The sequence below is a fragment of the Lissotriton helveticus genome, chromosome 4_1 (genome assembly GCF_964261635.1).
Source record: "Lissotriton helveticus chromosome 4_1, aLisHel1.1, whole genome shotgun sequence".
NCBI lineage: Eukaryota > Metazoa > Chordata > Amphibia > Caudata > Salamandridae > Lissotriton > Lissotriton helveticus.
In genome coordinates this window covers 1,933,158,884-1,933,172,948 of record NC_136063.1, presented here as the reverse complement: position 1 = coordinate 1,933,172,948, position 14,065 = coordinate 1,933,158,884, and the positions used below count along the sequence as shown (strand labels likewise).

The 14,065-nt window shown below is 42.9% G+C and overlaps 1 protein-coding gene across 3 annotated transcripts in view; it reads left to right on the top strand.

The window, feature by feature from the left end:
• The window catches only part of ARHGEF6 (Rac/Cdc42 guanine nucleotide exchange factor 6), a 1,071,863-nt gene that overhangs the window by 508,519 nt on the left and 549,279 nt on the right, over positions 1-14,065 (top strand). For all 3 annotated transcript variants that reach the window (XM_078688613.1, XM_078688614.1, XM_078688615.1), the window contains one exon: positions 12,246-12,316. In XM_078688613.1, coding sequence (XP_078544739.1) covers positions 12,246-12,316 — 71 coding nt within the window. The remainder of the gene's footprint in view (positions 1-12,245; positions 12,317-14,065) is intronic.

The following is a 14,065-nucleotide window of genomic DNA, read 5'->3' as shown; positions in this document are numbered from 1 at the left end:
ATGTGCCTCACTGGCAAGCAAGAAGGACAAGAATGAAGTGGCCACTAGACTGCACACTCGAAAGACTCAATGTGACCTCCCAGAGTCAGAGAAAAGTGCATACTGATAACCCAGCTCCCCAGCCCAGCAGAGGAGTGGAAAACCAGCACCAGGAGTGCTCCAGGAGAAAGCCACCTGTCCACAGAACAGGCCCCTAATCGCACAATGGAAGGGGCAGGAAACCGGCAGCCAAAACATAAATAAAAGACCCAAACATGAAAATATGGACAAACCTGTGCCCTGTATAAATAGCCCATAAGGGCCAAAGCACCCCAGCTAACGGGGGAAATCTAACATAACCGCCATGATGTAGAAGGCCAACAATGAAAAACACCACAATTCAAACTCCTAACGTTCAAAGGAAGAGTCTAAAATTGGAATTACTAGGTCCCCAGTGACCCAGTAGCAAACAACAGTCCCAATGGGAGGAGCAGTGAGAAAAACACAAACTGCTACCAGCACTGCACTGGAAAGAAATCCCTGCCAAAGCCGGCAGGTTGACGAGATAACTCCACTCATGGCGCAGAAATGTCCCCATCAAGAGCAAGCCACCGTCCAACAAGACAAGGGCCCATAATAACCCAGTGGAGGGGGCAGCAAAAATTGCAACAACAAAAAAAGAGGAGAAAAAAACCCGGCCTGTTAGAGGTAGGATCCAACCTAGGCCCAGTAACAGGAGGAGGCCAAAATGCAGCCCCACTGCAGCTGCAAGAAAAGCCCGGAAGCTGGGTGAAAACAGCCCTAGGAGAAAGCCCAGCCACCACCGAAAGGGCCATAAAATCACTAATGGCAGCCCAAGAAAATACACCAGACAGACAGGGATTCTCCAGCAGCATTGAACACCGCAGCCCGAAAAGCTGGTCTGGAAACCATGATAACGCTGCCATTTGTTATGTGTGTTATGTGTACCACCCCCAGCACCAGCGACGGGCAGAAGCCATGAGACGGCCGAACCTGCAAACCGGGGGCGTCTTTGTGAGGTTAGGCAGGTGCCATGTGTCAGCCGACCTTAGAGAAACATTCGGACCGGCAGAAGAAAGTGCAGCGCCGGTCCACAGCAGCAAAAAAACACCAGGGTCGATATCTCCTTCTTCTCTACTACCAGGCGGTTTCTGGAAAACAGAAAAAAATCTTTAAAACAGCACAGGAGCCTCTAGCAGTTCTGGAGGTCATTCAGTGCATGTGTCCCTGTGAACAAACCATATATCACCGAGTCCGCGGTGTTGCAGGGCATAGGTATCCAGGCCCTTAGCTCTGTGCCTATGGCCTTCAGCAGGTCCTGTGTGTACGCACACTCCCCGAAGATATGGTATGTCGTCTCGTCCGTGATGCACTCTCTTGGGCAGGACTTGTATCGATTGAGTCCTCTTGCGTGCATGAAGGCTTTAACGGGAAGTTCTCCTTGGACGACCATCCAGGCAATGTCTTTGTGCTGGTTGGTCAGGCTCTTGGATGCGATGTTTCCCCACAGGTGGTCCGCTGTGGCAGAGGGGAGGGCGCCGATCGGTTCGCTGATGTCCTTTGCTCGTATCTGGCGTTGGACAATCTTCGGGGTCCATGTGGCGTAGGCAGCAGCCTCCAGCCCAAACTCCTTCACAAACATCTCCACTTCCTTGTAGAACCACGGGGTCTCCCAGTTGTACATAACGGTGCTCATCCACTCTGCCCATCTGAGGCGCCTCCAGGTTGGCACAGGAAGAAACGTGTCATCAGAAAGCCTTCATGGCTCTCCTCTCTGGTCCTCCGGGTGCTCCTCACGCAGTGGCACACGAAGATTCCCCTCAGGATGGTGGAGATGTCTGTCACTCCCTTGCCTCCCTTGTCATGGGTCTTGAACCCCCTCTTCACCCTGTCCATCTATGAGCTCCAGATGAAATAGAAGATCATTCTCGTGATGGCACTGGCCGTGGGGGACTGCAAAGGCCACAGTTGGGCGAAGTACTGGAGCTCTGGCAGGGTCTCGTTTTGCAGGACCAAAGACCAGCAGTGTGGGTGCCTTGCTCACTAGGGACATCTAGACACAGCTTGCTGTAATGCACCTACCACATTTCATTTATATTAGACCTTCTATAAATTTCCCTTCATCAGCTCCACGTAAAGTACAACCTAATCTGGAATTAATATAACACTTATTTTGTCGCATTTCAAAGCTACTAATTGTATATATGGACATAGCTATTTGAATGTACTTGTGGTACTGTCTTGCATGCAATGCATTATGGTTAGGGTAGTTTTACCATATCTTCAAAGTTTGTGATGCTCACTAGGGACCTCTAGGCGCAGCTTGATGTACTGCACCATCCACATCCCATTTATATTAGACCTTCAATAAATTTCCCTTCATCAGCTCCACATAGAGTCTAACCTAATCTGGAATTAATATAATAATTATTATGTCACACTTCAAAGCAACTAATTGTATTTGTACTTTGTACTTATAGTTGTTGCTTTTGAGAAGCAAGTCTGGCAGTAACTGCACCTCTTTTACTACCAGCCTTGCTGCTCATAAGCAAGGACTATAAGCACAAAATGCTTGTTTAGTCTCTGCTTGCAGGTTTTCAAAACACATAAATAAAAGACATTGGGCCATATGTATCAACACATTTTCCCATAGTCAAAGAAAGGGAAAAACCATTTGATACATCTGGCCCATTGTCATTTACAATGGCAATAGCTCAATTTCTTGAAATGCGAGACCTATTGCTTTGCAAATGCTTGTTCTTAATAAAGTGCTAAAACCGGAGAAGAATCTGCAGTACCATTTTCTTCACCATACCTTCTTAATGGGGAAGAAACTCCATCAGTGGATTCTCTGTGAGGTTTACGAATTCCTTAAGAAATCAGAATTATGCTTTACCGCTCACCTTTAATGCAGGCCTATACACTGTTGAACTAAGATGGTGCAGGGAAGGCCCTATGCGTTCTCTTGTTGGTACAATCCTGAAATTAGGGATACAATCTCTCCTTCCTTTGTCCATCCTTCACTTTGCCATCCACTGCTGTTTCCCTTTGACTTAATTTCTTTACTTCACTTCCAAGCCTCCTTCATTCACTGTTTTCTATTCTTTCGTTCTAGCCTATCTGAACTCTTGATTTTCTCCATTATTTCTCCCTCTCTTATTCCTTATAGCAGTGTGCTTCGCTAGCTCTCCTTTCTTGCTCCTCAGCTATCTGTTTTCTCTTCTCCTTCCCACCGATGTCTCCCTCTCTCCTCTCCGTGACATAACGCTGTCTGTGTGAGGCAGTTTAATGATGCGTGAGGCTGTAGGAAGCTGGGAGAGGTGTGGCGCCGCGGCCAGGGCAACTGACGCTGGAATCTGGGGACCACGGTTCGAACCCCGGCTCCGGCGGCAGGTTAGCCCAGCACCATGTGACTCTGGGCAATAGCTCGCTTAATCTTCCCGACGGCCCCCAGCGCCTAGAGACCCTTACGGGTGATTGTGCGCTTTACAAATGTGGACTTTACTTTTTACAATCTCTGCAGTGCACTCTGCCTGCAGTGGCTAAGTGAACCTTGTGTCTCTTTAAACCACTAATCAAATTTAGCAATTTTGAAATCACAAATTTGGAAAGTTATTCAAGAGCAAGGGGCTGAAGATTTTTGGGCGATAAGCACATCCTCAGGCCAAAATGGGGTAAAGGCTGCTTTATTGGACAGGTAAGCATTTTCATTTAATACATATATGCAAATCAGGCCTCACTAATACATATTCAATTCTATCACCCTCAGCCCGTAAACAATTCCCCACAACAAACTTCCCCAACATTGTTCTGACTAATTATCCTCCCCAACCCCTATCTACGTCTCCTGCCTACCTCTTGCCTTATTCCTCACTCCCCTGTTTCCCTCCGTCCAATGCTATTCAGAATGCTCCCAACCCTTCCTGACTGTCTTGATCTCCTCCAATTCTGCCACCAGGAAAAACCCTGACTCAGAAGTTTTTCCTATTTCCCCTTACGCTTGAAAAACAAAATTTTGTGTTCTGACAGTTTTTTGTTATATAAAAACACCCACTGTCGCCAAACAGATGAAATACTTTATTCATTTTAGATAGATAAGTTATTCACAACTTTTGCCTAATAAGGCAATTACCAGGTAAAGATCTTTGAACCATGACAAATTTTGTTTGCTTAGTGAAGGAGTGATGGTGGGGGGGAGGAACGAATGAGAGGATGGAAAAGAGGTGGTGGGAGGGGGGGAGATAGGAGAAGTTGACTACAAATATAATAATAAAGCTGTCGCCCAACAGCTTATCGTTAATACCATGCTTTTAATTGCAAGATTTTTGTAATCATTTCTTTTATATTCAGAAGGTAAATCTCGTTGCCAATAAAAGACAGATGCAGCCCATCGTGACAAAAACATTTATAGTCCTCTTTTGTAATATCACTATGGGCTAACCAATAAAATTCATTAATTGAACAAAAGCGGTGTAATTCCCTGTTCACTTTACTCCTCGCTTGTTCTACTGCAGTGAATCTCTACGCCCCCTCCAGACTCTGCATGGCATCAGCGCTGTCAAGATGCTGTTTTGAGTTGGCCCATATTTTTGCCAATAATTCCAAATCAGCCCTTCTTTCTATGAGCAACTCCAGACCCGATATCTGCACCAAATCATTTTCCCCCAGGCGAATCAATATAACTTCAGATTTATTCTTAGAAGACATTTCACTCATCAAAGGCATTAACTGACCCCACTTCATGCCACTTTTCCCCAAGCAAACAACAGAAACCTCATCTGAATGAAAACTCAATTTTTCCCAAAATGTCTCTTCTCTGCTTGCTTTGCAGCCCACTTAACGAATGAACGCCCAACTATCCATACGTGCCTTTGCAACAGTGTGAAACCCGCTGCCAAACCTGAAAAGAAAAAACAATTAATATGCTTGGTCATGTACTTCAGTATTTAAGATCTCTAATGTATCTTAGGCAACAGTCTGAAAACCAATGCCCCAGTTTCTTTACATCGCTGAGTGAAAACCCCCACCTAGCGGCTTCTGAAGCCGCACCAATTCTAAAGGAGTGGATACCAAAGTTGAACAGGTTTTCACCTAAATTATTTAGAGTCTTTCTCAGAATTGACAGCAATTGGGGAGCCTTGAGAGGGGAGCCATCTTGATGCCTAAATACAAATTGAAAATCAGCGCCTCCCACCTCTAGAAATTCTAACCAAGCTTTTATTCTTTGCAAAATTATTTTGGAACCCATATCAACTTGATCTGTTGTGGAACTTTTGATAAAAATACCTATAGAATTTTTAACAAGAGAAACACTTTCAACGTTGAGGTCTTAATTTTTTGCTTTTCCTAACAATTTAAATATTCTGAAAGCGCCAAAAAAGAGACAGATTATGCATAGCTTGAATAAACGATATTCAAAGAGATTGGCTCTCGTTTAAATTGTCCTCTCTTTTTTATTTTTGCCCAACCTTGGAGTATTCTCCTACCCATTTCCCCCCGCTGATGGTTCGTAGCCCCAAAAAGAACTTCCCTTAAAAGGACACACCTGTTGTTAATTTCCCTGTTACTGTTGTTGCAGAAATATTCTTTTCTACGTTGATCATAATGAATTTAATTATGTCATCACTACGTTTCTTAAGGCGCCTGAATATGGGAATTCTAACCATGCTCTACTGTAGGTCAATTTGGTGCTTTTTGCCAAGGAGTTCTAAATAAGTTGCTGAGCTTTCAGTTTGCTAAATCCCATACCTCGTTGGGCACCTGAGTCTTCTGCAGATCTGCTCCGGGCTTCAAACCACGGAATCTCTGCCACTGAAAACGAGATAGCGCATCTGCAATGTTATTTTCAACTCTAGGTATGTGTTTTACCTTGAACACTATGTTAAACATTAAGCAGCCCAACATGAATCTTTGTAAAAGCTTCAATAATTGTTTGTCTTTGGCCCTCTGACCATTTATCAAATCTACTACTGTTCTAGTATCTATATGACACAACACTGTCCTGTTCACTAGATTCTTCCCCCAAACTGCCAAAGCATCAATTAATTGAAAAAAATCAAGAAATGCGATGCTTTTCTTTTCTGAAACCCATTCAGCTGGCCACTATTCCGCGCACCAAACAGACCAAATCCGTTTGCGCCAGAAGCGTCTTAAAATAGTTGCATCTGCCACACAAAATATTCGTCTAATGACCAGATTGTGATGCCATTAAATGCTCTTAAGAACATTAACCACACTTCGAAGTCAGCTCTCATGCTAGCAGATATCCTGATTCTGTGATGGGGCAGCCTGACATGACATGGAAAAACCAAGGCATCTACAAAAGGTTCTACCCGCCCTCACTAATCGGCAAGCGAAATTTAGATGAGCCAATAAGCATTGAACCTCAGACAGTGTCAATTTATAAGACTTTTTTTCTTTCTTGTCATCTCCAGTATTTTATTGTTCAGAAGTCTTGCTTCCATTTTTACTGCATTTATCTCAATGCCCAGATGTGTTAAGCAACAATTAGGACCTATGTTTTTTTCTTCTGCTAGTGACACCCCCAAATCTTTCGCCACCAATTCGAATTCTCTTAATGCCTTTTCACACTGTTGGGAGCCCCCAGTTCCCATAAATAAAAAGTAATCTAGATAATGTGTCACGTCCGTGTGTCCAGTTCAGAATGAAAATCACCACTGTAAAAAAAAAAGTGCTCAAAGGCTCAAATAATTTGCAAGAAATTGCGCAAACAACGGGGGGCGCTTTAGCCACGAAAAAGTTTCCTTCAAAATAGATACCCAGCAAAGAGAAGTCTGATGGGTGCACAGGTAATAGCCAAAAGGCGGATTTGATGTCGCATTTTGCAAATTCAGTGTTGGCACCCATTTTTCTTATCATGACCAAATCTGTGTCAACTGAAGCAAATTTGACCATGGTATCTTCTTGGCAATAAAATCATTGATATAGAGACCTTGAGGCCATGATAAGTGTTGTTTCATTCTAAATTCCCCTTCGGTTTTCTTGGGAATTACGCCTACGGGAGAAACAATGAGGTCTTATAATGGCCATGAATCAAAAGGGCCTGCCATCCTCTCTTCTTTCACTTCCGTCACTAGCTTCTTTCTCACAAGTTGAGGGAATTTGTTTACATATTTTTTAATTTCTAGCGAATCTGCGGCATCTAGGCCCTTGATAACCTAGCCTAAACCCCTCTCTGAACCCCCATTCTAACATTGTTGCTTCGTTTGTCTTGGGGTAAAATTTTAACCGTGGCAGAAAGCCTCCACATTAATTGGTGTGAAAGCCCTTGTTCCCAGGTTGAAATGTTTTGAGGACAGGACATCCATGAAGGTTTATAATGAAGGTTTATTAGGAGATAGTTGAGCAACCCCCAGCAGCTGCCTCCTCTGCAAAATCGGCCTCTCACTACTGGATTCCACAAGCCGGATTCCAATAGTGGAAGCTTGAGGCTGCTGGACAACTGTTGCTAGGTTAGGTAAACATACAAAGGAATACAACAAAATGCATAGCCTCTCCATATGTTCTGGTTAAAACCTCCCCAACTGGACTGATCTCCAAAGCATTGCAAAATGGCATGTTTACCACCACACCTGGAGCACTCATGTTTATATTTGCAAGGGTTTTTCTGACCGTAGCCCCTGTTAATGTTCCAGCAGGCACCGGACATGAATGTTTGAGATTTATTCCAATTCCCCACCCCTCCCGAGGTGGGGCAGCTCTGAAAAGGCCAAATAGGAACCGCCAGGCCACTTGCGGTGTGCATAGAAGGTGGAGGCCTCTGAGGGTACATCCATTGAACCCAGAGTTCCTTATCTACCTCCCCCCATGTTTTTCAGGAATTAAAAGTAGTCTAGCTCGGAACTCCTCATCGTACTGGAGCCAAGCGTACCCTCCGAATTCAGAATAAGCTTTCCTTTTTGTGCCTAAATATTTGAATATCGCCACTGATCTGTCTGGGAACTTTTCGCAATACACACTAGCAAAAATAATGAAAGCTGATGTCCATAAATCAATATTAGTTGGTACCCTTGGCCTCTTTGCCAATTCCAACACTTCTCTTGTACCTTCTTTTGACTGTATTTCTCTATGAAGAAGTTTGAAAACGTCTACAAATTCTCCTTTCCAAATGTTTTCTTTGGTAGCCTTATTTAAATGCGAACCTGAAGGAATTGATAGCCCCATGTACGGTACATGTTTTAAACTCAATGAACCTGTTTTTTCACTTTCAATTTTGTTAACCTTTTCAGGGCTTTTATCAACATTATCCTTAGCATCATTAGTCTGACCTTCTTTAACCACCTGCTTAGCTGTAATCTTAGAAGAATGTTAATTTTAATTTCTTTGTTTGGTTTCCACATTTTTGTCAACACATAGCTATTTTTTATTAGTCCCCTTCTGAACCTCATCTGTTCCAATAGAAGCGTCCGCCTCGTATGACTGTCTTTTCTTCTTCTCCCAGTTTTGATGTCATGCGAATATCTTGCCATGAAACCCTTCGTTTTTTTAATCATGTGAAAAATAATCTCTAGAGATGTTTTGAGTATTCGCCCCTGAAACTAAGATAACTCTTGTGCTGATTTAAAATGTTCCCCATCAACCTCAATTTCGCCTTCTTCCAAATACTCAAAATAATCCTCTCCCCATACCTCACCTACTAGCACCCGGACATTACCCACCCCCGACCCCCCCCATCAAATACTTTCCAGTTTATGGCTTTAGCGCAGTACACCGCTCTCTTTGAATCCATCGGTGTGGGAAAATTCACCTGAAAATTCTCCCCATCGTTGTTAGTTTTGTTGCAGGACCCTAAAGATCTGTGAAAAACGTCTTTACTGCCCTTTATTAGGTTTCGCCTAAGTGAAAGCTGCGCACGCAGCTTTTCGCGAAGGCGAAAACCTAATGAGAATAGTATGTGGCTTGGGAATCCGCCCTCTGTTCCATTGGCTAGCTCCATAAATGGAGGCTAGCCATTGGAACAGAGATCTGTCCGTCATGGCCGGACCAGATTCGTGGGCGTTCCCGCGATTTCTTCCCTCTCCACCCTTTTCTGATCGTCATCGCGGCGGTCGGTGTGTGCTATTTTTTTTTCTTTTCAAGAGACGGCACCCCCTGCCCCCGTACCTGTGTAGAGTCCGTAGTCCTGGGCCCCACTGCTGGTGGCTGTTTAACAAGGTTCAGACGAGGTCCGCAATTACCCCAGGCTGCACAATGGCAGGCGTGCTCCTGACCGCCAGCGTCAGTTCCTCCTCCTCAGGACCCCAGCTGGCCAGCTAACGAGTCCGTACTGTCAGGCTTTCTCCGGGCTACGTGATAGTTGCATCGTGCGGGACCTCACCACCGCTCCTTCAGGAGACTCCAAAGCAGACTCGCAAAGTCCAGGTATCTAAAATGGCGGGTGTCCCTTACGGTACCTTGTGGTGTAGAGCCTGGGCAGGGATGGCCGAAGCCTGGCGGTGTTTGATCCCCGTCGAGTCTCGTTCAGACCTCCCATGAACTGTGGAGTTCCTCCGCCGCCCCCGAGCGCTACCAGGGGGAACGGGTGCAAATACGCTGGGTCCGTACAGCTAAGATGGCGGGTGCTCCTTCTAGTACCAGGCCGCTCATCTCACCCAGCCAGAACCTCCTCCGTTCATCACAACCAGCATGCCTCAAGCCCTGCATAGGGAGCACTTTTAGCACCATTGTATTGCTGATGATTGCGGCGGCGGCCTTGAGCTTCAAAGGCGTGCGTCTCACTCTATTTGCAGCAAGACCACGCCCCTCATTATCATAGATTTCAAATAGACTAATTTGAGCAAGAATACATTATTTCTTGTATATATGCTAATCTTTATAAACTACAGAGCAGAATCCCTATTAAGATTTTTGATAAGATATGACTCTGATAAATCATAACATCATTCCAGAAGTATGCCATGTTTGAGGATAGTCTTTTTTCTTTGCCCCAGGTTAGTTTAAACTAGGTGATGCTACCACTGGACAGGAAAGAGGGCAGTGCCCCGCTTGGATGACGAGGGAGTCTGCGCTCCATTGGACTGTAGGCTAGGATGTGGTGCTACCACTTGCTTTGCGACTAATGCTAGTAAATTGCTGCTTTATTAGTGTCTCTTTGTTGATGTAAATGATGTTCAGGAGAGCTTTCCAAGGAACTCTACTTCAACCTTAAATTATAAACTGCATGCAGGATTCCATACACCACTAAAGTTTATTTTAATAAATAACTCGGCCCACCCACACAGAAAAGTAGTGCTCCACGTGCTTGCCCTTTTCCTTTACTATGGAATAATTTACATGATAAATGTATCCCTATCTTTCAGACAAGATGCATATCTTTAAAAAAGGGACACGCCAAGACTTGGTGAAATATAGAGTGCATTTGTCCTCTAGAGATAGGATATCCCACCTCTCCAAAGTAACTACCTCATTGAATAGCTAGCTTTTGTCTTACCTTTTATTCTTTCTCAACCGCAGCATATGATGAAAAGATATAAGAAAATATGTAAAGCGCTCTGATACCTGATTCGGGTCTAGTTCGCGCTATATAAAACTCTGCAAAAAAAAAAAAAATGTCAAGCAAACCCCAAGATTGACCAATACTCTGGACCAGTGTCCAATCACCACTGGCATTCTCATTCACTTCAAACATTCAGAGAGAATGGAGGGAAGCATAGAGGTTCAGACATTCCTTTCTCATCTCAGTCACAACCCAATTATGATATCACATACACATATTCTTTCTCCCACATTACTATCAAACCGTATGTACAAGCACACAGCGTCCAGCATGGCCTCCCTTGGCGCTTCATACTGAACACATAGCGTTTGATATATCTTTTGACAATCAGGCCAAACTCTTGCCTGTTATAGAAAGCATAACATGAACTCAAACAGTATAGGTATTTCACTGATACAATCTAGGTGGAAAATATATGCTCCAGATATTAATCAACTGTGACTGACCTTTGCTATTAGAATGACCAGGTACACAAGAGTGGCATTAATGACAGTACACAGGTTGTGGTAAGTGGTTCTGCCAAGATCACTTGTGCCTTTATGGTTCATTATTCTACAGTAATAAAGGGCCCGATGTAGGTGGCCATTTACCGACCGGTAACGGCCGATTTCGGCCGTTACCGACCGGTAAATGGATATTTTTGATGTAGGGGCCCTATTTTACCGATTCGGTAAAATTACAGAATCGGTAAATTTACCGAATCGGTAAAATACCGAATCGGTATTTTTACTGATTCGGTAACTTCCTGATGTAGGTGAGACTCTTCTGAGTCCCAAAGGCCTTACAGATTCGGTATTTTACCACCCAATCCAATTGGGTGGTAAAATACCGAATCCAGGTGTGCTTGCACATGTGTGCATGCACACCTATGCCCATGTGACAGACAGACATGCCCTTAGGGCATGTCTGTGTGCCACATGGCACACATGCCTGTATCTGGGGTGCTAGAGGGTGTCAAAGTGACACCCTCTGCACCCTTGCTGAAATCGGTATTTACCGAATCGGTAAATACCGATTCGGTATTGCCCATTGATTCCTATGGGCTTCAAGGCCCATAGAAATCAATGGGCAATACCGAATCGGTATTTACCGATTCGGTAAATACCGATTTTTACAGATTCGGTAATTCAATTACCGAATCTTCCTAAATCTCCCTCCTTCATATTTACCGATTCATAAATACCGAATCGGTAAAATTCGGTATTTATGAATCGGTAAATACGATTTTCCTACATCTGGCCCAAAGTCCTCTTTGCTCTCCAAGTTGGCACTTTTTTGTACATGTAGTTCGGGTGTTGTATGCTCATCAGTGGTGTTGTTATGACTTCTGTGTATTGAAAGGCCATCATCCCAGTTGTTTGTAATGTGGTACTTGCCATTTTCTTGAGGTATTTTCCAGGTGCAGTATTAACCATCCCTCCCAATTTTCATGCAACAACCTTGGGGTAGTTTTTAACTACATTTCCATGAAGACAGAATGTATCTTTTGCGGTCCCCCTCAGTGTAGTTCCCACAAAAAGACCAATCCTGTTTATTAGTTAGTTTTTATAAAGGATAGGTATGTATATATCAGGAGTATGTGCAGGTAAACGATACAAAACCCTCATTTGTGACTAGATTATGGTGTTGTATTTGTAATGGTTGTACATTTAGTTTCTTATATTTATATATGTGAATTATTGAATTGTGCCTTTAAATTCTTTATCACTTTGCTTTTATTTTTGTATAGATAAACCCATCTCTCCTAAAGCCTTAAAAGGATTTGAAGCCATTCAACTTACCAAAAATTATTACAATGCGGTAAGTGTTCGTTTATTAATTGAATGATTTACTATTTAACGTTTTATTTTAAGTGCATACACATAGTTGAGAAAGAGAAAATACGCTTCAAAATATTCTGTATGCTGTTTGTAAATCTTTGAATCTATCTACTGTGATGTGTAGGATTCCTACTGATAATTTCTAATATCACAAGGTAGTGAACAACCTCATTATATTATTTTCTGTTCAGTAAAATAATAGGTAGGCATAATAATAATTTGTATCTAGATAGTTTTAATCTCAGTTCTTTCCTTCCTGTTACGTGGTAAGGGTATTGGCTTACAACTATGAAAATAATAGTTCTAAAAGTAACTCCCCCCAATTGTTAGTTCTAAAAGTCAATACTTTGAAAAAGAAACACTTTCCAATAGGCTATAGGTGGTAAATACACCAGGTAAAGGGATTGGGGTATAGGGTTAAGGGTTTAGGGTACAAGGTTAATGGTGTACGTTTAAGGGGTTTGGGTTGTAGAGATATTGGGTATGGGTTAGGGATGTAGTGTTAAGGGTTAGGGGCATAGGGTTAAGGATTTGGGGTAAAAGAATATGGGTTAGGGATTTGAGGTTAAGAAGACTGGATATATTCTTAAGGCTATAGGATTATGGGTTTGCAGTGATTTGTTTTTGTTTTGGGGTGTAGGGTTAAGGATTTAAGGTTTATGTGTATGTGGTTAAGGGTTTGGTGTTTAGTTAAAGTTTCTTGGTTAACAATAAAAGGTTATGAAAGGAGGGTAAAGGATTTGGGGTAGAGAACTAACCACTATGATTACATTTGTTTAGTGTCTCGATTAGAAATTTGTAGCTTTTCACACATAATTCATTTCAATAGAACATACCACAATTTTGAAGTGGTAAAAACAAACAGATGTCATTTCTAAGAAGGAAATTCAAATTAGCAAGATACACCCGTGGTAATTACCCCTTTGTACAGTGGCTGGCTTGCTGGCCAAATTTTTAATTGTCATCTATAAATGTTACCATCTATTAGTTGTCAATGTAGATGCTAAAGTACATGTCTCTAAGGATCCTTTACAAGGTGTTTATAAAAAAATCTTTTTTTCTCATTGAGTGAGGGAAATCCTTTGCCATTTGATTAAAATCTGAGCCCCTTTACCAGATGTAATTCTTTTTACCGAGAACTCTTATTTGTACTGCAGATCACTTTACTAATGAATGTATTTTTCTTTCTGGTAGCTATACATTACTGTGTTTCTGGAAATTAGTTGTCAGTCCTTCTGTATTGGTGGTTAAAAGAGCTTTCAAACTGGTGAAGGACCTACAAATATTGTTCCACCTTAATGCCAGCAAACTACCCCCAAACAAGAAGAGCTCAAGTGCCAGGTTCTCTGATTATTGTTCTGGAAACTCTGATGACCACTAGTTGGAGAGCACACACACTTCAGTGTGCTCTTATTTTGAATGCTTTGGATACTCCTGCTTTAGAGCTAGCATCATTGCCACCTGCTGCAAAAGCCATCATCTTTCACAAAGGCTGTGCCTGAGCAGCAAGCAGAAAATGACATTTAAAAGGAAACCAACCCGTACCGCTTCTGAACCTTTAGACGGTGGATCCACATCACCTGTCTGGAAAACGTGTATGAAAGTGGAATCCAACTGAGAACCACTCAACTTGGTTCCAGTTCCAAGTTCTTTGTGATCAAGGAGGGAGTGCTAAACATTGTACTTGAGACCCACTTCCTCTTTCCACCTGCAGATCCAGTGTCAGGGC